Genomic DNA, 22,694 nt, shown 5'->3' on the forward strand with positions numbered 1-22,694 from the left:
AACTGCACTGATTGATTGTTGTGGTACTGATTTATCCAGAATATGAATAATAGAATAATCCTTGTAATAGATAGCAAAATGTTGCAGCAAAATTTTGGATTAACTGGAGTTTATGGATGGTAAAACTAGGAAATGTGAGTTCAAGTAAGGTCAGGCAGGATTAGAACCAGAAGAATGCAGTCTCATGGAGGTGGTGGTTGGAGAAGAGGCGATCAAGGAGAACGGAGTGGTCAACAGTGGCAAAAGTGTCAGAGAGGATGAGGAGGACAAAGTGGCAGAGGGAGCCCTGGTTACAGAGAGGGAAAACTTTGTTGATGACTGATGAGGGCCATTTCAATGCTACGGGCAGGACAGAAGCCAGACAGAAGGAGTTTAAGCAGGAGTGGAAGCAAAGTTGAGTGGCAATCCAGAATGTTGGATAGGAAAGGCAGGTCGGCGATAGGTTCGTTGTTAGACCGTTTGGAAGGATTGAGAGGCTTTTTTTTGAGGAAGGTGGTTATGATGGCAGTTTTCAAAGGGAGAAGGATAGGACAGAAAAGAGGTCAGGTGACTATAAATGATTGACTCTATTCAAATCAACCGGGATGAACTGAATGAAAATCCATTGTATAATACTCCATTTCTATTTGTTCTACAGTACACAAATGGGAAGCAATTCATCTGGAAAATAAACACACACACGACTTTAACTTGTTTACCAAGAAATTCTAAAGAAGGAAAAACAACCTGAATTTTGTTTTTCAGTAGAATACTGCGTATCTACAAACCGCGTAACAGTCCATTCACTTATCTATATCGGACATCAATACAGAAATTAACTCAAAGCTGCAATACCAGCAAAGAAAATCTAGTTCTGCGGAAGATTACAAGTACTGAGATATATGTGCTTAGTGCAATTTACAGGTATCGAGTTCACAAGATCACAGATTCGACCCATTTGATGTCATCCTTCCAGAATACCCACCCTACTTTCTCCCAGCACAGAATCGAGCTGTTTTTAAATTAGTCCAAAGTCTGGGCCCCAACCACCCTTCCTGGTAACCTGTTCCACGAGTTAATTATACATTCTAGTGCTGTTCTGAAATTCCCCTTAGAAGTCCTCAATTAGATACAGAGAGAGAGAGTCGGAAACAAAGGCAGAGAGAATTAAAGAATAGAAAAAGAGAAAGTCAGAGAAAAAGACAAGGCAGATACACAGAACGTTTGAGACCCAGTGAGACAGTTACCAGTATGGTACTATGGTGACAGTTTTTGGTTAGTACTGCAGCCAATTTGTATTGTGATGACCAATTATCTGCACTGTTTCCTTATCCACAGATACCAATTTGTGAGGGTAACCATCACTTTACTGTACTCTGAATTTTTGGTTAGCATGATCCAAACCTTAAAGCTCTATTCCATACAAATTCTCAATTGACAAGGCAGAGGTTCAGTAAGCTAAAAAGCCATTTTCACACTCAGTGCCCATTTGTTTCAATCATCTTCAGCAGTTGGTGATTTTACATTTTCTATCTAAATACCATAGATACATCTCCCAAAGCTGCGCGTACCTAGCATCTCGGGTCGATGACTTTTAAAATCAGCTTAAATAACTAATATATTTGTATTGCACACCAATGCAATCCAAATACTGTGCTGGCTTTCTGTAATCTATCTAAAGTATAGTATAATAGGATAACAGAATACCATCCAAAAGGTCCTGCTTTAGAAGACAAATGCCACAAACTGGTTGCAAGATCAATTTAATGTAAAAATGGCTCAATTCAGTATTCTAGCTACCATTTAAGAAGACACTAAATAGTCTTGAAATAAAGGTCATGAGTACAAAAAACATGATTTAATTAGAAGCATGATCATCACACTAACCAACACTATCTAAAATAATATTGGAGTCTAATACTTGTATGATTATGCTTTCTTAATTTTTATTGTGATTTGTTTTGCAATGGACTAACAATAATAACAACTTGCATTGATATCGCACCCTTCACGTGGGATAGGATCTGGGAGTACTTAATCGTACAACTGTGATGAACGAGGATTTTACTTAAGTATTTTATGTTCTTATTCTGCTAGAAAATAATCTCGGGATACAGTGTACAGTTTGGGACACGACATTTCAAGCGACTGCCAGGATGGTGGAAAGGGAGCTAGGCAGACCTTGGTCTTCATTCGCTGAGCAAATTCTTATGTGGCACAAGTCTCCCTGCAGGAGCTGGTCTTACCACCTGCAACTGGTGTAAAACCAAATTTTGAAATGTCAGTATGAAAGGCAGTTTGGTGGACTGACTGAATACATTTTAAACTTCAAAGTTTATAACCACAGAAAAGAGCTGAAAGGGAAATTTGCAATATCTGTTGATATATTCATTGACATTAAGATTAATGTATATTCAATATTCTGCATTAAACCCTAGCGAATGAAGAGTTAATGCAAGCAATAATTACCACTCATTTTAGTGCTGTTGCAGATATTGTAGCGCTAACAACAATGACTGATACAATAATGTTTACACAAACAAAGCATACACACCTCAATTCTACCTCTACACAAAGACCAGAACCAGTTCAGTCAGAAAATATTGTTTGCATAAGATCAGAACCTAGCTAAATCTAGTAAAATATACATTTCAAAACATCAAGGCAAAGCAAAGCCAGGGGCGATGCTTGTAACTATCATAGTTTCTCTGGGAAAACATGATATGATATTCTGTATGTATAAACACATACATTTATTTATATATGAGAGAGAGAAAGAGACCAGTCTTGCTGAAAACTAATACAATCTTCCTGTGATGTGAAAACATGCTGCTTCACACATCTGAAAACAAACCATTAATCTTCTAAGATCCCTTTCTTTCCAACAAAACACACTCCAATAGCAAAAGAAACCAGCTTCAAATCTGAACCAATTACAAACAATTTAGATACTGCAATAACTCACCAAATATCCTTGGGTTCATTATATAAAATCTCTGTGAACATCAAGCCCCATTTAAGTTCACAAGACACCGTTCAAAAAGAGGATTTTCAACAGCCAATAATTCTCCAGATATAGTGAAATTCAATTTGTGGTCACCAGTTGGACCACGCTGTTTTAGGTGCTATATAAAATACAAGAATAAGTTTTTTTTAACCAGTATTGTATAAACAACAACAACAAGATTCCATTTATAGAGCGCCTTTCACGTCGGGAGGACGTCCCAAGGCGCTGAAGTCTGTTGCCAACCTTTCAAAGATCAAGAATCAAAAAGGTAATGCATCTACTAATAAATAATCCTTTTATTTAATGTAATCACTTTCATGTCAGGACATCTCAAAATGCTGCAAAATACAGAGTCAACACGTCTCAACAGCATTATGAGGCGTTATATGAAATGCAAGGATTATTATTATAGAATTACAATGACTGTGTATTTTCGTAGGTGAACGTGGCAGACAATTTGTGCCCAGTAATGTGCCACAAACATTCATGAGTGATTGGCCAATTTTATCTTGGGGATCGTTGGCCAAGACACCAGGAAAAACTCTTCAAATAGTGCCATGACACCTTTAACATGCAGCTGAACAAGCAAACTAGACCTCAGTTTAACATCTCATCTGAACGACAGCATCTCAAACAAACTATAAAAAAACTATTTGTTGTTTCGGTATAAAATTAGAACCAGTACATCTAAAATTCATCATACATTTGAAAGATAAATTACTTTTTAGTTCCTAAATTATTTAACCTGGAGGTTTTAAAAGAGAATGATCAAAGAGAATGTTCAAAAATTAAGTGACATGACATTTCAGGATTTTTCAGACAGCCACTATTTCTAGGAAGCAATGCGAAGAGATCTGATAAGACAATGTCACAGCAACCATTACAGAGAATTAACCAGATCTTTGTCACTGCATCAACTACATCAAGTAACAGTGCTGGCCTCCTAACCAGATGGTTCTTCTGGGAAGATATAGTGAGTGAGGCTCCACAGGGTTTGCATTAGAGCTGGTCTTATTTATGAATGAATCTGCATTTTTATGGTGCCTATGAAGTTGAAATGTCTCAAAGTGCTTTGTATTAATTAGTCGTATGCAAAGAGTGACCTTTGTCAGCAAAAAAAGAGGCAGCTTTGGGAGAAGGACAACAAAGTACTGTTAAGTATCATAAAGATATTTATACAATCCTGTTCAGCTGAAGTGAGCAACCAATATACACATTACTAGAGGTACAGTGTAAGCCGTTTAAAGATTGCTCATTATTATAAAGATTGTTCAAAGCTTTGCAAAAAGAGCTTTGAAACTCATGCACTAGCCCTTCTACTGTAAGTTACTTTCTTCTTGCATCAGATAGTCACACCACTCTGTAGTTTATACTGTGAAGTGCTTCAAGACAATGACAATGTGATAAGATGCTCTATCAAAAGGAAGGATGATTATTATCTGTGATCCTGAGCTTCCCTCCTTTAACTATCTCTGATGCTCTGACCTTTTATGTTCACTCTACCCTTCTCATAACACTGAAAACCTTTTACTTTCTTCCTGCCATCCCTGGAATCACATGGAAATTCACACTGAATTAAATTGCATTTTGCCCATGTTCAATAATAATGGGGGAACATCTCAAAGCAGTGTAGGAAAAACATTTTCCCATCATACCTTTCCCCCAGCACTGGAATTAAAATTAGAAAAATGCCTCTAGAACAAGGGTGGGCTATTATTTTGGCTGGCGGACCACTTCACGAATTTTGGTAAGCTTCGCGGGCCACACACTTAATATAGATGCAAATGCTTAACAATAGCTCAAAATCAAGTCTTACACTTGTACATGCATAATAAAGTCTATATAATTGACATTCATTAAAAATAGGTTAAATAAACTCATTGAGCAGACATTTATTCAATATTTATTCATTTATTCACATATTGATGCGAATGTGAGGAGCTCACTCAATGGGAAGAATGAAAGCGCTGACAATTGAAATCAGGCATCGTCTCTGTTGTTGCAAATGCGGAGTACTGCTGCAAGTTGATCATCAGTCATCACAGTCCTATGTTTTGATTTATTGAATTTCATCACATAAAATGTCTCCTCGAATATGTATGTTGATCCAAACTGCACAAGCATCCTCTGGGCATGAGGCTTTATTTTTGAAAAGGTATATTCATTAAGAGAGGCGTGAAAACTGGGAAGTGGCACTGATTTGAATTGCTCCGCAAGCAATGGATCACATTGTAGGTCAATAAGCTCGAGTTGGAGGTAAATGGGGCTTTGTCAACATCAAATGAGAAAGGTGAAGAGACCAAGGACAAGTCATTTTCGATCAAACTGAAATCCTGGAATCGGCGAGAAAATTCGGCATGTAAGTCAAGTAGTGATGAAGTATACTTTTTAAGGCTTTGATCTCAATTAGTAATCTGCTGTAAAGTTGGAAAGTGGGTGAACAGCCTGTTTCCTATCTGGCGCAATAAAATAAATAATTTCGTCATAAATGACTCTTTTCAAGACCTTTCCTAAACTAAGTCATCTTACATTTGTGCGATACAGAACATCCGTGTGCTCGGATTCCAATTCCTCAAACAGAGTTACAAACTGCCTGTGGTTTAATCCTTTTGCTTGAATATAGTTGACCACTTTCGTAACTGTGTCCACAACATTGCTTAGTTTAAGAACATTCTTACAGAGGACCTCTTGGTGGATAATGCAGTGTAGAAAACCAATACTCTGTTCTGGATTTATTTCTTTGACTTGATCTTGGGACATCCTCCCGATGTGAAATGCGCGATACACATATAATCTTGTTGTTGTTGATCTTGAATTCTTTTCAGTAATCCAACATTTTTGCCTGTCAGATTTGGGCTTCCTTCGGTGGTCACATTCACCAATTTTTTCCCCTCCACCCCTTATGTTAAGATATACTTATTTACTGCCTCCAAAAAGTCTTCTCCAGTTGTCGTATCTTTCATTGACTGCATTGATGCCAATTCTTCTGTGAGCTCAAAATATTTGGTGATATCTTGTATAAAAATTATCAACTGGGCTGTGTCTTTGACATCCCAACTCTCATCGAGCACCAGTGAAAACATGCAAAATTGCTTACTTTATTTTGTAACTGCAGATACAGGTTCTCAGAGATATCCTCGACACGTCTCATAATAGTTCACCTTGACAAGCTAATGTTTTCGAACTGTTTTTTCTTGTCTGGGCATAAAATCGAGGCAGAGTCAACCATACATTCCTTTATAAATTCTCCTTCAGAGAATGGTTTGCTGTTCTTGGCAATTTTGTGTGTAATCACGTAACTCACTCCTGTAATCTCATCCTGGTACACAAAGTGTTTTGTGAAAACGCTTTGCTCTTTTTGCATTCGAACAATCATCTCATCAGCTTTCTTTCCTTTTTCTTCAGCAGAAACGTTCTTATATTTGCAAGCATGTTTGCTCTCAAAATGGCGATTCAAGTTGTAGTCTTTGAGCACTGCCACACTTTCTTTGCAAATTAAGCACACAGCTTTTCCACCCACACTAGTAAAAAAAATATTTAGAAGTCCATTCTCTTTTGAATATTCGGCCTTCAGGGTCCACTTTCCGCTTCTTTGATAAACTCATTTCGAATTAACGTCCTCTTCAGTGAAAAGTATGCCCACGGTTGCCACATGCGTGTTTGAAAATTTGCCAATCCGTACATTTCTGACGTCAGCCTGATTCAACGGTTATGGGATCGTGCAAACAACTAAGCAGTGTGATTGACTGATGTTCTCGGTCAGATTCAAATGTGAAATTTGTGCGACTTTCTGGGACTGAACGAACTATAATTTTTTCTGTCGCTAGACACAATGACGGGCCGGATAGAATCATTTGGCGGGCCATATTTTGCCCATCCCTGCTCTAGAAGAACAAATAGAAAAATAAAGCTAATCTTTGGATGCGTATTACAGACACATTGTAGTCCTATCTTCAAAGAGTTACATTTCAGTCAGTTGACTATCATTTGGGTTACTAATTACTTTTATATTTACCCATAAATTACAGTCCCTAAACAGAGCAAACTAACCAGCCCTAAATCTTGCATGAAATTTGAGTACTTTTTCGTCCTATGAAATAGTCAGAGAAAAACAGGACCCCAATATGTATATATGTTACGTTAAAGTTGGGAAACCGGGGATTTTATGAAATCCCTGAATTTTTTTAGTAAAATTGTGAAACCATGGAATCACTGAAATTAGGAGTCAGAAAGTGACATTTCATTCAATGATGAGTCAAATGCTCATTTATTAACACAAATGAGCTTCTATGACACCAGGAATTACATTTTCGCTTTGCTTTGAAGCATTTACATTGATTGGTCTGACATTTCTTCTGACCATTGCAGTTACACTTCATAAAGCCTTGTCCACCACAAGCAGACTGTGCAATGACAGCTTCACGGAGTGACACTGACTTTTCCTGGTTGACCCAGGTCTCTGTTAAGAATCGTTGTGGCCAGAGGTCAAATTAGTTCCTGGAATAGTGACCCCTCAGGATGTCGGCTTTCACTGCTATCCTGTACTGATCAGTATCTAAATCTCTATTCATAATAACACCCAGGATCACCATCCTCTCTGCTTGGGCTACTTGTGCCATTACAAGAAAGAACAGCCAGGAGATCAAGCTCATTTTCCAGTGCAGAAATCACCTCTGTTGGCAGTAATGAATATGTTTGCCAACACAAGCCTCATTGACAAACATAGCAGCACGACAGGAGCAATTTATTCCTGAATGGTGAGCAGAGTTGTAAATGCCTCAAAGCAAAGCAAAAATGTAACTCCCAGTGTCAAGAAGTCTCACTTGTGTTAATAAATGAACATTTGACTCATCAGTGAATGAAATGTCACTGGTTAACTCCTAATTTCAGTGATTTAATGGTTTCACAATTTTACTAAAAATTGTTGGGATTTCATGAAATCCTGGGTTACATAACTTTACTGTAACCCAGGCTGCTAAAGCTGTTCCAAGCATGTTTTACCTTTAAGCGACAGAACTGACAGATTCTTACTTCCTATAGAATAGTTACATCATGTTTAAACCTCATATATATTTAATTTTCCAGGCACGAATGGGGAGCACATCTGTATGCTTGCCTTTTGCCCTATCTGGAATGTTACTATATTTGAAAGAATTGTTAAATCCATGAATCGGATCATGATGGAACAAGAACACTGCTACTCCTCTCCAGCTCCCACTTCTACTTCCTCTCTTAACCTAGTATCCCAAAGACCCCAAGGTACCAGCCCAATATGAGCCACCCAGGTCATTTGCCCACATACTACCTAGCTATAGGCCAACTTCCCCCTTTCCCAGCTCAACTCTCCCACTGACTTCAGATATAGTTTAAGATAGTCTGCTGCATGTGAGCATTGTATAAATTCTTCCATATTTGGCACTACACGTTCAAATGCTACATCAGCAACTCATAAAATGAGCTGCTCTTAATCAATGCCAAATATGCATTCACCAATACCTACCATATATTCAGCAACGTTGAAATGAATCAGAATATTGAGGCATTATAACACCCCCCCCTGCACCATACAAACCAGTAAACCACTTATTAAAAAATCCAAAAAGGAATAAATACAGATGCTTCGCATTATTTAGTATTACATATTTTCTTCAGATGATCAGAGCCAACCAAGTACAACCAAGGTTGATCATTGGCAAATAAGATTAATTCTTGCATTTGATATAGCGCCTTATAAAGTGGACAAACGCGGCAGCCAATTGCACATAGCAGTGTCCCACAAACAGTCATGGATTGAAGTGACAATTCATTATTATTTTGGGGGGGAAGGAATTATTATCCCTGGAAAAGTGATCCGCTAATCGACTAACAACCAGGTTCCTACTTACTGCTAGGTAAACAGAGGTGTGTGGAGTAAGGAAACTTGCCCAACATTTCCCCGACGGGAATCGAATCCAGGACTCTCGCTTGCGAGGCAAGTGCTCTAACTACTGAGCTAAAGGACTCCACAGATCAAATTCAACTAAGTATAAGATAGTAAAAACAGAATGCACATATATTCCATGAACAGGTTAGAAATTTCCAGGGGGAAAAGTTGAAAAAGACCTAGAGTATTAGTGAACTTGTCACTCACCACGGGAAACTGTAAAGCAGCAATAAGCAAAGCAACAACAACAACAAGATTCCATTTATAAAGCGCCTTTCACGTCAGGAGGACGTCCCAAGCCGCTGCACAGTTGGGTCAGGACCCGAGCAGGGGGGAAATGGTCAGGGTGAGGGGAGGGAAGGGAGGGAGCGAGGAGGGGGGAAATGGTCAGGGTGAGGGGAGGGAAGGGAGGGAGCGAGGAGGGGGGAAATGGTCAGGGTGAGGGGAGGGAAGGGAGGGAGCGAGGAGGGGGAAGAGAGTCGAGAGGGGAGCTGAAGGCTCGGTCAAAGAGAAAAGTTTTGAGACCGGCCTTGAAGGAGGAGAGGGAGGAAGCGGCGAAGGCACTGGGGGATAGAGTTCCAGAGCCTCGGGGCTGAGAGGCTGAAGGCTCGACCACCGATGGTAGGGCGGTTGGGGCGGGGGACGTGGAGCAGACCAGAGCCGGAGGAACGGAGGGTACGGGCAGGTAGGTAGGGGAAGCAAGGAGATTGCCAGGCTATATTACCCTATCAATTGAGTTCAAATATGTTCATACTGTGGAAGATTCTGGTTAGTTTGGTTCCAAAAGTACTAAGTACAGGTTTAAGGACTTTTTAAGGTATAAAAGATATGAACTGGATTGATATAGTAAAAATAATAATAAAATCAATATTTCCAAATATACCAATGCAATGTGCACAGGGTTGTGAAGGGCACTTTCAGGACAATCACCAGGAAGTATTTCTTTCCACAGAGGGTAATTGACAGCCGAATTGGGTTACCATGATTGGCGATGGAGGTCATTGAACTCATTTAAGAAACAGATACTGTAACGGAAAGACAGCAGGTAGGTATTACGGAAAGATGAAATCAAAGGGACCTATGCATTTTCTTCATCTGATCTCTTATGATCTTGTTTCTTGGATAGAAACGTCTTAATCTTAATTACAACACTCATCCAGCAATAAATATTCCAGTCAGGATTTGGCATACACTCACTTTAATGGTTTCTATAACCCAATTATATCTTTTGTCATAGACGGAGATCCCACCAATCAATATATTACAGTATATTCTGTGAAGCAATTTAAGACGGCTCGAAGACATGATAAGGCGCAATATCAAATGCAAGGATTATCATCATTGTCCTTGCACTTGACAGTGCCTTATCACATCATTGAGAAACTCAATGTGCTTCACAGGAAATATTGTAAAGTGGATTGACTGAATATTTTGTGGACGAAACATAGCAGCTCGAGGCACACAGGAATATCAAACAAACAGCCATGGATCAGCGCCTTGGGACGTCCTCCCGACGTGGAAGGCGCTCAATAAATGGAATCTTGTTGTTGTTGTTGTTGATTGAGTGGCCAATTTTATTTGGGGAATTGTTGGCCAGGAGACCGGGAGAAACTCCCTTCTCTTTTCGAACAGTGTCTTTAACGTCCACCTGAACAGGCAGTTGGGACCCTGGTTTCACTTCACCTATGACATTACAACACAATCCCAGCACTGGATTGGAGAGCCATCTTAGACGATGTGATTCCAAGTCCTACCATGGGGATTGAACCCATAACCTTCTGAATCAGAGGCGAGTGTTACCACTGTAGCAGGCCTCTACACAAGTAACATTTATCTAAATGTTATTAGTCTACAAAGTAGACTTTAGATTTGTCTGAATTTAATTCAGTCTGAAAAGTATATGATAAAACCAACACAACTTGAAACTAGCCAGGAGACATAAGATCAACCCCAATCAAAATGCATGAGGAGGGAAAAGGGCAGATTGTGCACATCAAAATAATTTGATGGCCCTGCAGTCCCCAAATAGTACCGTTCTCTTGAAGATGCTTTCCATTCTCCCTTTGCTAAAGAAATAGTACAAAAAAGGAACAACGGCTGTTATTTGTAAGGCATGGTCAAAGAGGAGAAGAGGAGGGTCTTGAGATGGGTCTTGAGAGAGGCAAGGGAAGGAGCGAGGCCGAGGGACAGCGGGATAGAGTTCCAGAGGGTGGGGGCAGAGTGGCTGAAAGCTTTCCCGCCAATGATGGGAAGGGCGACCCGGGGGACGTGAAGCCGGAGCCCACTGAACGGAGGGAGTGGGCATGTGGGTAGGGGGGGCTAGGTGGTCGCAGAGGTGGGGGGGGGGGAATGCTAGGCGGTCGCATAGGTAGGGGGGGCTAGGGGCTCGCAGAGGTGGGGCAGGGGGCTAGGCGCTCGCAGAGGTGGGGGGGGGCTAGGCGCTCGCAGAAGTGGGGGGGGGCTAGGCGCTCGCAGAGGTAGGGGGGGAGCAAGGCCATGGAGTGCTATGACGATGAGAACCAGGATCTTGAACTGTATCCTCTGTGTGAGGGGGAAGCCAGTGGAGTCGGGTGAGGATGGGGGTGAAAGGGTCATGGAACCTGGTGTGGGAGAGGACATGAGCTGCAAAGTTCTGGATGATCTGCAGCCTATGGAGGAAGGAATTGGGCAGTCCAACAAGCAGGGAGTTGGCATAGTCAAGCCTGGATGTTATGAATGCAAGCATGAGACATCTCGAAGACATGATGAGGCACTATATCAAATGCCAGGATTATTATTATTATTTAAAACAAAGTGGTTTTGTCAAATGGGCACTCTTGGAGTAATTTTAAGCTTTAAAAGTTCAAAGTCTTTTCGAAAACAAACGAATCAGCGATTTAATTTTGAGTAATGATGGTACAATATCGCCATTCATTAATTTCAGTGGATTAAAAGTTAATAAATACAGTGCAGGTAGTGAATAGGCCAAACGCCTCACTTAAAAAAATCTTTGTGTAATTATTTTGTGTACATATCGTAAATAGCTGCTGTGACTATTGTGGATGTGGAAAAATTCCAAGGGAACTTCTGCTTACAGTAGATGCTGATTGTTTCAACCACAACAAAAAGTGAAATCATGTTACAACAACAGAGAGAGCTGATATAACTCAGCAGGTCAGGCAGCATCTATGGAGAAAGGAAAGTGAGTCAACATTTCAGGTCCACGACCCTTCATCAGAACGTCATTGGGTTCTGACGAAAGGTCGTGGACCCGAAATGTTGACTCTCTTTCCTTTCTCCATCGATGCTGTCTGACCTGCTGAGTTTTCGCAGCTCTCTCTATTTTTGTTTCAGATTTCAGCATCTGCAGCATTTTGTGTTTTGTTCATGAGTGAAATCCTGCTGATGGGCAATCAATCGGATTTATCAATCGGATAAAGTCATGTACTACTGTTTTAGCCCTTTACATAGAAAAAAGGAAAATCTAAAGAAAGACTGGGCACGTCAACAAAGGAAGGCCTTTTTCCAAAGTAGTACTGCTTTGAATATTTCTACAGAAAAGCATTTGTGCTAACCTGAGTTAACTCAAACTGGACAACATCTGGTTAAATAAGAATTCACAGGATGATTTTTTTAGGTCATCATTACAAATGCAATTGCTTGCGCTCTTTCCTGAACAATGGTAAATTGAAATTTTTACACAGGCTGTCTGAATCTTAAGCCTGAAGCTATGACAACAGGAAGTCTGAAAATAATAAACAGCAAGTCAAGCAGCATCTATGGAGAAAGGAAAGTGAGCTTGACCTGCTGAGTGTTCCCAGCAACTTCTGTTTATTATTTTCAGAATTCCAGCATCTGCAGTATTTTGCATTTAGTCTAAAGATAATGTTGCAGGCTAACACAAATATGTTATTCAATTGCTGAAGTTGAAAGTATGATTTTATACTATATCTCCAGCACTGTCATCAGTCCTGTATCACTAATATTAAAGTCAGAATTTTTTGCATACAACAGCAAAATCACATTTATATAGCGCCTTTCACATCAGGAGGACATCCCAAAGCACCGGACACTTGTATTACTAAGTGATGTTTTTGCTGGAATATGTGAAATTGTTCCCCTCATCTAATAATAATCCTTGCATTTGATATGCAACAACAACAGTCCATTTGTATTATGCCTTATCATGTCATTGAGATGTCTCAAAGTGCTTCACAGAACATAATGTAGAGTGAATTGACTGTAGATTTTGTGGGCAAAATCTAACTTTGTTTCTTTTACCAGACAGTTCAGGAACTTCAAGGTTACTGAGTTTTGGAATGTAACTATGAGCAGAAGGTAATACTGAGTAACTTTGCTGGTGCAATGGACAGATTTTTAGGGAAAGAAATCAAGAAATGTTATTTGTTTTAATTTTTAAGTCTCAGTTAATTCAGGATTTGCTTTGGCAAACAACTATTTCACAAACTTGTGGTAGCCGTGTGTCAGTGCTGAAGTCTAACTATTGAGAAACTGGGAGCAAATAATGCTGCTATTGATGAAGTCCAACTTCAATTCATATTTCATCAGTTAGTTGTTAATAAGGATGACAAGAATTTCTGCAACCAAGTCATACTTCCTAATATATAGTATTCCCAAAATTGTCAGTCTTGTGAGCCTAAAAAAAATACTTGAAAGTGTTTCCTTCACTTATAGGAATGTGGTGGGTTTTGATTTTTCCCAGTGACACCCAGCTCCACCTCTCCACTTGCTGGAGTCCTGTAGCTCAGTGGTTGGAGCACTCGCTTTGCAAGCGAGAGACCTGAGTTCAATTCCAGGCAGAGGGCGAAACCTTGGGCAAGTTTCCTTACTCCACACAGAGCCTAATAATAATCCCTCCAAAAACCAAAAACAATAATAAATTGGTCATTTTCAATCTACGACTGTTTGTGGGACATTGCTGTGTGCAATTGGCTGCCGCGTTCGCCCACAAATGTACAGTCAATTCACTTTACAATGTGTTCTGTGAAGCGCTTTGGGACATCCTCCCGACGTGAAAAGTGCCATATCAAATGCAAGGATTATTATTATTATTACACTCTCAATTCCAGGAATGCTACAATTCTGACTGAAAATGTGCCAGACACAAATCCTGGTTGAGCTTTAACTTCATTTCAGCCAAAGGTATCTTGTTTGGTGCTCAATAGAACCTTCTTCCTTTAACTTCCTTAGCTTCAACTCCATTAACCTCCCTTTCTACTAACTCTTAATGAGTCAGTGCAGAACCCTGTAGTCCTGCTTGACACCCATCTCTGCTACAAAACCTTATATCCAAGGCTTTGACCAAAACCCACTTTTTTTTTTAAAATGCACAAAACACTGCATTCCCATCTCACTCCTCCTATACCAATCCTGATAGATTGCTCATTCCTCACTCCTGTGTCTCAGGGAGTGCAGTGCCCAAGTTAACAGCCAATAGCCATCTGGAACTTTCTTCCAAAATCGTTTTACCTCACTTCCGTGCTCTCTGCCTCAGAAAAAGCCTCTTAAAACATTTTTCCCCATGCTTTTGGTCAACATTCCCAACCCTGCCTCTGGGTGCTCTCTAACAAATATTAAGCACTTGAAGATGATCATTCCAGCTGACAAGCACTATATCAGTGCATGCTGTTGTTCCTAAATAGGTCACAGGGTGAAAAATCTCCCAGTATCATTATGCATTGCAAAATCAACATCTACTGCTCCACATTCGTGGAGCAAATTCATTCACAGTAAATTTATCTGCAACCTCCATCGGATGCCTCCTCCTCCTACGGAGAACTTGCTTGTGTTGAGAATATCTCAGTCACTGCAATACAGAATGACGTAGCGCAGAAATGGTTCATTTGGCCCAACGAGTCTGCACTGATGCTTTTCTCATTTTCCACATAATCTCACTGTCCTGCTCAATTCTCATACCCTTTAATATTCCTCCTTTCCAACTATATAGCCAATCCTCCTTTTCAAGAATCATGGACTCTGCTTCAACAACAATCTGTGGCAGAAGTCCAAAGTCAAACTGCCATCTGCAAAAAAGAAATTCATTCTAACCTCTCCTTACATTATTTTTATAATTATTTCATGAATATAATTCCCATTCGTAAATTATATCTATGTCCTTGCTAATTCCGGCACTAGTTTATTTGAAATGGAAGTCTGCTATGTTCTCACAACTCAAACTACATCATCTGACAGTCTAAATAAACCACATTTCTGTTACTTTCATACGTGTCTGCTAAGCATCTGAATCAACAACAAAATTACATTTGTATAGCGTCTTTCATGTCGGGAGGACGTCCCAAGGAGCTGGACAGTTAGTGTTTCGGATACGAGCTGGGGGTCGGCATTGGGGAGGATGGAGGGCACGGGGGGAAAAGCAGGGTGATCGAAAGCACGGTCGAAGAGGAGGGTCTTGAGATGGGTCGTCAAGGAGGCAAGGGAGGGGCAAGGTGGAGGGACTGTGGGATGGAGTTCTAGGGGGTGGGGGCAGAACTTGGAATCAATTCCTAGCTGTAAAACCTGAAGCCTTGCAGCTGACTATACAAAGATGGGGTCTTGTAAAAACATTCTGTCCCTGTATTTAAGGTCACAAGGTTAAATTATTTTAAGAAATGACAAGTCATGTGATAGCCTCTTGGTGAATCAGAATTATTACATTCCACAGGTACGCGCACACATCTATCAGCGCCTATGCTGCATTCATGTGATATGTACCGGAATTGTTCAGTTTAAATGAGGATGAAGCAGTGTTGAAGCCTCTGAAAAATATGGTTTCAGGAGTACAGTATTGTGATTTACACTTCAGTAATATAAATGTGAGGCTGATAATTACATTGAGATGCTCCCCTCCCCTATGGTTCCACAGAGCTCTCAGGTTGTCCAGGGGTTTGAGCGGATATTTTATTATTAAAGGGTCAAACACTCAAAATTGATCCTCAGTGTCCTGTTTAACTCTTCCTATTCAAGGCAGAGCTGCACAACATCTTACATTAAATACCAGCTCAGCCCCTCACACACTCGGCTCGTACCGTCACACTTGTGGCACACGCGCACTCACGGAGGCAAAGCGCTGCACACACACTGCACACCGGAGCACACGCAGTGCACAACTGTGCTGCACCAGAGCTCACCCACAGTGTACATCGCTGCACACACACGGCACAGACTTGTCGGGAGGGCCGCCTCTCCCCCTCTCCCCCTCCGACAACACAATTACATTTGTACGCAACACAACACAACACAACACTCACCGTGAAGGGCTCCTCACCCACATTGCCCACAGAGAAGCAGTTGTCTCCCGGGTTGACGGCGCCGGTCAGCACCTGGTGCAGGTTCATGTCGGTGTCGGTGTCTCTGCCCCTGTGGGGCCGGGCCGGGGGGCTGAGCCTGGGCCGGGGGGCCGGCCTGGGCCGGGGGCCGGGCCGGGGGCTGGCGCGGGCCGGGCCTGGGGGCCGGGCCTGGGCCGGGGGGGGTGACCTGGGCCGGGGGGCCGGGCCGGGGGGCTGGCGCTGGGCCGGGGGGCTGAGCCTGGGCCGGGGGGCCGGGCCTGGGCCGGGGGGCCGGGCCGGGGGCCGGGGCCGGGCTGGGCCGGGGGGCCGGGCCTGGGCCCGGGGGGCTGAGCCTGGGCCGGGGGGCTGAGCCCGGGCCGGGGGGGCCGGGCCTGGGCCGGGGGGCTGGCGCTGGGCGGCCTCTCTACCCAGTGCCCCCGCCGGCGGCGGCTCCGCTCATGTCAGAGCGGCTGTGGCTGGTGGAGCGGCGTCACGGGGCGCTTGTGCGGCCTCGGGGCCCAACTGCGGCCTCGCAGTGTGTTTACGTGGCGGTGTGATGTGATGGCGGAGGGAGGGAGGGCTGGTGGTGGTGGTGGCGGCGGCGCCGTCTCTCTCTCTCTGTCACTCTCTCCGCAGCTGTCGCCTCAACAACCTCCGGCCTCCATCTTCCGCCCACTCCAGTCTCGCGAGACTCGCCCACCCACCAGACACAAGTCTCGCGAGATTCGGCCCCGCGCCCCGCCCCCTCCCCCGCCCGGCGCGCTGGTCACGTGCTGCCCGAGAGACTGCCGGGAAAGGGGCGGAGTCAGCGGCAGTGACCGAGCGACAGCGTCACTGAGTGTCTGAGAGAGTGAGTGTGAGACTGAGAGTGAGTGTGTGTGAGAGTGAGTGTGAGACTGAGAGTGAGTGTGTGACTGAGTGTGTGACTGAGAGTGAGTGTGAGACTGAGAGTGAGAGTGTGACTGAGAGTGAGTGTGAGACTGAGAGTGAGTGTGTGACTGAGAGTGAGTGTGTGACTGAGAGTGAGTGTGTGACTGAGAGTGAGAGTGTGACAGAGTGAGTGTGAGACTGAGAGTGAGTGTGTGACAGAGTGAGTGTGTGACTGAGAGTGAGTGTATGACTGAGAGTGAGTGTGTGACTGAGTGAGTGTGAGAGTGAGTGTGTGAGTGTGTGACAGAGTGAGTGTGTGACGGAGAGTGAGTGTGAGACTGAGAGTGAGTGTGTGACTGAGAGTGAGACTGAGAGTGAGTGTGTGACAGAGTGAGTGTGAGTGTGAGACTGAGTGAGTGACTGAGAGTGAGAGTCTGACTGAGAGTGAGTGTGAGACTGAGTGAGAGACTGAGAGTGAGAGTGTGACTGAGAATGAGTGTGTGACTGAGAGTCAGTGTGTGACAGAGTGAGTGTGTGATTGAGAGTGAGTGTGTGACTGAGAGTGAGTGTGTGACTGAGAGTGAGTGTGTGACTGAGAGTGAGTGTGTGACAGAGTGAGTGTGTGACTGAGAGTGAGTGTGTGACTGAGTGAGTGTGTGACTGAGAGTGAGTGTGTGACTGAGAGTGAGTGTGTGATTGAGAGTGGGTGTGTGACTGAGAGTGAGTGTGTGACTGAGAGTGAGTGTGTGACTGAGTGTGTGACTGAGAGTGAGTGTGTGACTGAGTGTGACTGAGAGTGAGTGTGTGACTGAGAGTGAGAGTGTGACTGAGAGTGAGAGTGTGACTGAGAGTGAGTGTGTGACTGAGAGTGAGTGTGTGACGACTGAGAGTGTGACTCCCACACACACCCCCACACACCCAAACACACACTCACACACCCCCACACACACCCCCACACACACACACACCCACACACACACACCACCACCACACACACACACCCCACACACACACACCCCACACACACACACCCCCACACACACACCCCCACACCACAACCGCACCCCACACATCACCCCCCACATACACACACCCCACACACACCCACACACCCAAACACCACACACACACCCCCACACCACCACACACACCCCACCACACACACCCCACACACACACACCCCCACACACCCAAACACACACACACACCCAAACACACACACACCCCCCACACAGGACCCACACCCCCCCACACAGCCCACACCCCCCCCCCAGCCCCCCCACACAGACCCACACACCCCCCCCACACAGCCCCCACACCCCCCCCCCACCCCCCCACACACCCCCCCCACACACCCCCCCCCACACACCCCCCCACACACACCCCCCCCACACACCCACCCACACAGCCCCCCCCCACACAGCCCCCACACCCCCCCCACACACCCCCCCCCCCCCCACACACCACCACCACACACACCCCACACCACACACCCCACACACCCCCCCCCCCCCACACACACCACCCCCCACACCACACCCCCCACACAGCCCCCACACCCCCCCCCACACACCCCCCCCACACAGCCCCACACACACCCCCCACACACCCCCCACACACACACCCCCACACACCCCCCCCACACAGCCCCCCCACACCCCCCCCACACACACCCCCCCCACACACACACACCCCCCCCACACAGCCCCCACACCCCCCCCACACACAGCCCCACACCCCCCACACACACCCCCCCACACCCCCACCACACACCCCCCACCACACAGCCCCCCACACCCCCCCCACACACCCCCCCACACAGACCCACCCCCCCACAACACACACACCCCCCACACAGCCCCCCCCACACAGCCCCACACCCCCCACACACCCCCCCACACAGCCCCCCCCACACAGCCCCCCCCACACAGCCCCACACCCCCCCACACAGCCCCACACACCCCCCACACACACCCCCCCACACAGCCCCCCCCACACAGCCCCACACCCCCCCACACAGCCCCACACACCCCCCAACACAGCCCCCCCCACACAGCCCCCCCACACAGCCCCCCCACACAGCCCCACAGCCCCACACACCCCCCCAACACAGCCCCCCCCACACAGCCCCCCCCACACAGCCCCCCCACACACCCCCCCACACAGCCCCACACACACCCCCCCCACACCACACCCCCCCCACACAGCCCACACACACCCCCCCCCCACACAGCCCCACACCCCCACACACCCCCCCCCACACAGCCCCACACCCTCACACACACACCCCCCACACAGCCCCACACACCCCCCACACACACACCCCCCCACACAGCCCCCCCCACACAGCCCCACACCCCCCCCACACAGCCCCACACACCCCCCAACACAGCCCCCCCCACACAGCCCCCACACCAGCCCCCCCCACACAGCCCCACAGCCCCACACACCCCCCCAACACAGCCCCCCCCACACAGCCCCCCCCACACAGCCCCCCCCACACAGCCCACCCCCCCCCCCACACAGCCCCACACACCCCCCCAACACAGCCCCCCCACACAGCCCCCCCACACAGCCCCCCCACACAGCCCCACACCCCCCACACAGACCCACACACACAGCCCCACCCCCCACACAGCCCCAGCTCCCCCCGCCCAGCACCACAGCCACAACCTGCCTCCGGCCAAACCCTCTCACTGACCGTGTTTAACTCTCACTGTCCGTCGCCGTGTTTCTCCGCCAGATCCTCCTTCTACTCCAAGGTTATGTTGGAGCAAAGGACAACCCTCGGCTTCTCTTTTCCACCACAAACCATCTCCTCCGTCCGCCTTCCCATACCTCATCCATCCTCTCCTCAAACTCCAACTGTGAGGAGATGCTGGACTTCCTCAAATCTAAAATCGAGGGGATATGTTCAGCTCCATCTTCTGGCCCATCTCCTGTCCGATGTCATCAACCTCTCCCTGTCCACCGGTTCACTTCCCACCCCCTAAAAACAGCCGTTATCACCCCCATCCTGAAAAAACCTTCCCTGGATCCATCCCTCCTCTCCAGCCACCGCCCTATCCCTAACCTCCCATTCCTCTCCAAGGTCCTGGAACGAGTTTTCGTGTCCCAGCTCCGCTCCTTTCTCTCTCGCCATTCCCTCTTTGAACCCCTCCAATCCGACTTCTGCGCTGCCCACAGCACGGAAACAGCCCTGGTCAAAGTCTGTAATGACATTCTGAACATCTGTGATCAGGGCTCCCTCTGCCTCCTTGTCCTCCTCGACCTCTCTGCCGCCTTTGACACTGTCGACCACTCCATCCTCATACACCGCCTCTCCTCTTTACTCAATCCTCACGGTCCTGCCCTTGTCTGGATCAAATCCTATCTCTCTCACTGTCTCCACTTTGTTGCCTCTAACGGCTTCTCCTCCAGTCTCCGCACTGTCACGTCTGGCGTCCCCCAGGGCTCTGTCCTTGGCCCTCTCCTCTTTAATATCTACATGCTCCCCCTGGGTGACATAATAATGATAATAATAATAATAATCCTTGCATTTGATATAGCGCTTTTCACGTCTTCTTGACGCCCAAAGCACTTCTCAGAATATACTGTAAAGTGAATTAACTATATTTTTGGGCGATCGCGGCAGCCAATTGCGCACAGCAATGTCCCACAAACAGTCGTAGATTGAAAATGACCAATTTATTATTGTTTTTGGTTTTGGAGGGATTATTATTAGGCGTGTGGAATAAGGAAACTTGCCCAAGGTTTCGCCCTCTGCCTGGAATTGAACTCGGGTCTCTCACTTGCAAAGCGAGTGCTCTAACCACTGAGCTACAGGACTCCTGTAAACAGTTAGTTCACTTTACAGTGTGTTCTGTGAAGTGCTTTGGGACGTCCTCCCGACGTGAAAAGCGCTATATCAAAAATGCAAGGAAAAAAAATGCTACAGGGAGCAGGTGAGGAACCAATTGTAGTTGGCCATGTGGGAAGAAATAACATAGATAGAATAGAAGTAGATAGATAGACGTAGACCAGCGGACCTTCTTGCTAAATTTAGCGCATTAGGAAGGAAGCTAAAGGGAAAGACTTCAATTGTAGTATTATCCGAAGAATTACCTGTACCATGTGCTAGTGAGGAAAGATAGAGGGTAACTAGGCAGACCACTGTGTGGCTAAGGCATTGGTGTAGGGAGTCAGGCATTCGTTTCCTCAAAGAATGGGGCACCTTTTAGAATAGGGGTCATCTATACAGAATGGATTGGCTCCATCTAAACATAAGGGGAGTTTAGGTGTTGGCAGGCTGGATAGATAGTTTAGTTAGGGAGTGTTTAAACTAGGGGTGGTTGAGGTAGATTTAAGAGAGCACCCAAACTGATTAGGGAAAACCTTAAGGCATACCAGTGTCACGGGTCAAACTTCAAAGTTTGGTGAAAACCAAACAAAAAATGCTTATTAAGTAAATGGGAAAGGCAAAAAAATAACGGAGCTGTAGTTGCATTAATACAAGAAGTCTAATAAATTAGATGCGTGATCTGGAAGGTCTTGTAGGGGTTGATAGATTGGACATCATTAGCATCACAGACATGGTGGAATTAATCCAAACAGTGGGATACGCATCCTAACTGTTTAGGAAGGACCGTATCGGGAGAAGAGGAGATGGCACTATATATAATCTCCATTATTGAGATACAAGTGAGAGAGGATATAAAGAAGGAAAGGGCAGACACAAACACACTTTGGGTAGAATTATAAGATGGTAACAGAGGTAAGCTATTATTGGGGGTCTGCTATAGACCCCCAAGCCAGGGTGTCCTGCCCCCAACCTCTGGAATTCTATCCCCCAGTCACTCCGCCTCGCCCCCTCCTTAGCCTCCTTCAAGCCCCGCCTCAAGACCCTCCTCTTCGACCATGCCATGGGCCATCCCCCTTCCCTTCCCCCCCCCCTCCCGACCCCAGCTCGGGTCTGAAATGCTGTACTCTCCCAGCGCCTAGGGACGTCCTCCCGACATGAAAGACGTTATACAAATGTAATGTTGTTGAAAGCCTCGATCTGGAACTGTGGGATGAGATAAGGAAGGACACTAGTAAGGGACCAACCATAGTAGTTGGAGATTTTAACTTAACCAAAATTAATTGGGATAATAATGTGTCTATTGGTAAGATAGGAAAGGGATTTCTAGAGTTAAAGGAAGACTGTTCTATGACTTAGTTTGTAAAACAGCCAACAAGAGGAGATAACATCTTGAATTTGATAATGAGCAACCAAATCTCTGATAAAAAGCTGGGAGAAGCATTAAGCAACAGCGATCACAATGCAGTCACATTTGATATCACAAGAATTGGTGAGGTTGTAAAACCCAAACAAAACTGCCAAATTTCAAGAGGACTGACATTGTGTGCTCGAGAAGTCTAGTCGGAGTGGGCCTGGCAGGCTTAAATATGGCAATGGAAGTGGAGGACCTATTGAGTTCTTTCAAGGAGGTGGCTATGAAGGCAAATGAACAATGTGTATCCATGCAAAGTAAAGATATCAAGCTTAAAGGCACTCCTGCCTGGTTGGATGGGGTTGCAAAGCAAATCATAAAGAGGAAAAAAAGCATTTCAAGCCATGAAGGAAAATGCATGGAAAAAGTCGGATTCAATACCAGAAGGCATGCCAGCA

The 22,694-nt window shown here is 45.4% G+C and overlaps 1 protein-coding gene across 2 annotated transcripts in view; it reads right to left on the reverse strand.

The window, feature by feature from the left end:
- The window catches only part of LOC103181121 (dmX-like protein 1), a 134,964-nt gene extending 118,701 nt beyond the window's left edge, over positions 1-16,263 (reverse strand). For both annotated transcript variants that reach the window (XM_007897364.2, XM_042333817.1), the window contains exon 1: positions 16,157-16,263. In XM_007897364.2, the coding sequence (XP_007895555.1) occupies positions 16,157-16,243 (87 nt within the window). In that variant the 5' untranslated portion in view covers positions 16,244-16,263. The remainder of the gene's footprint in view (positions 1-16,156) is intronic.
- Between the last annotated feature and the right edge of the window lie 6,431 nt (positions 16,264-22,694).

Source organism: Callorhinchus milii, unplaced genomic scaffold, assembly GCF_018977255.1.
Source record: "Callorhinchus milii isolate IMCB2004 unplaced genomic scaffold, IMCB_Cmil_1.0 Scaffold1, whole genome shotgun sequence".
Lineage (NCBI taxonomy): Eukaryota > Metazoa > Chordata > Chondrichthyes > Chimaeriformes > Callorhinchidae > Callorhinchus > Callorhinchus milii.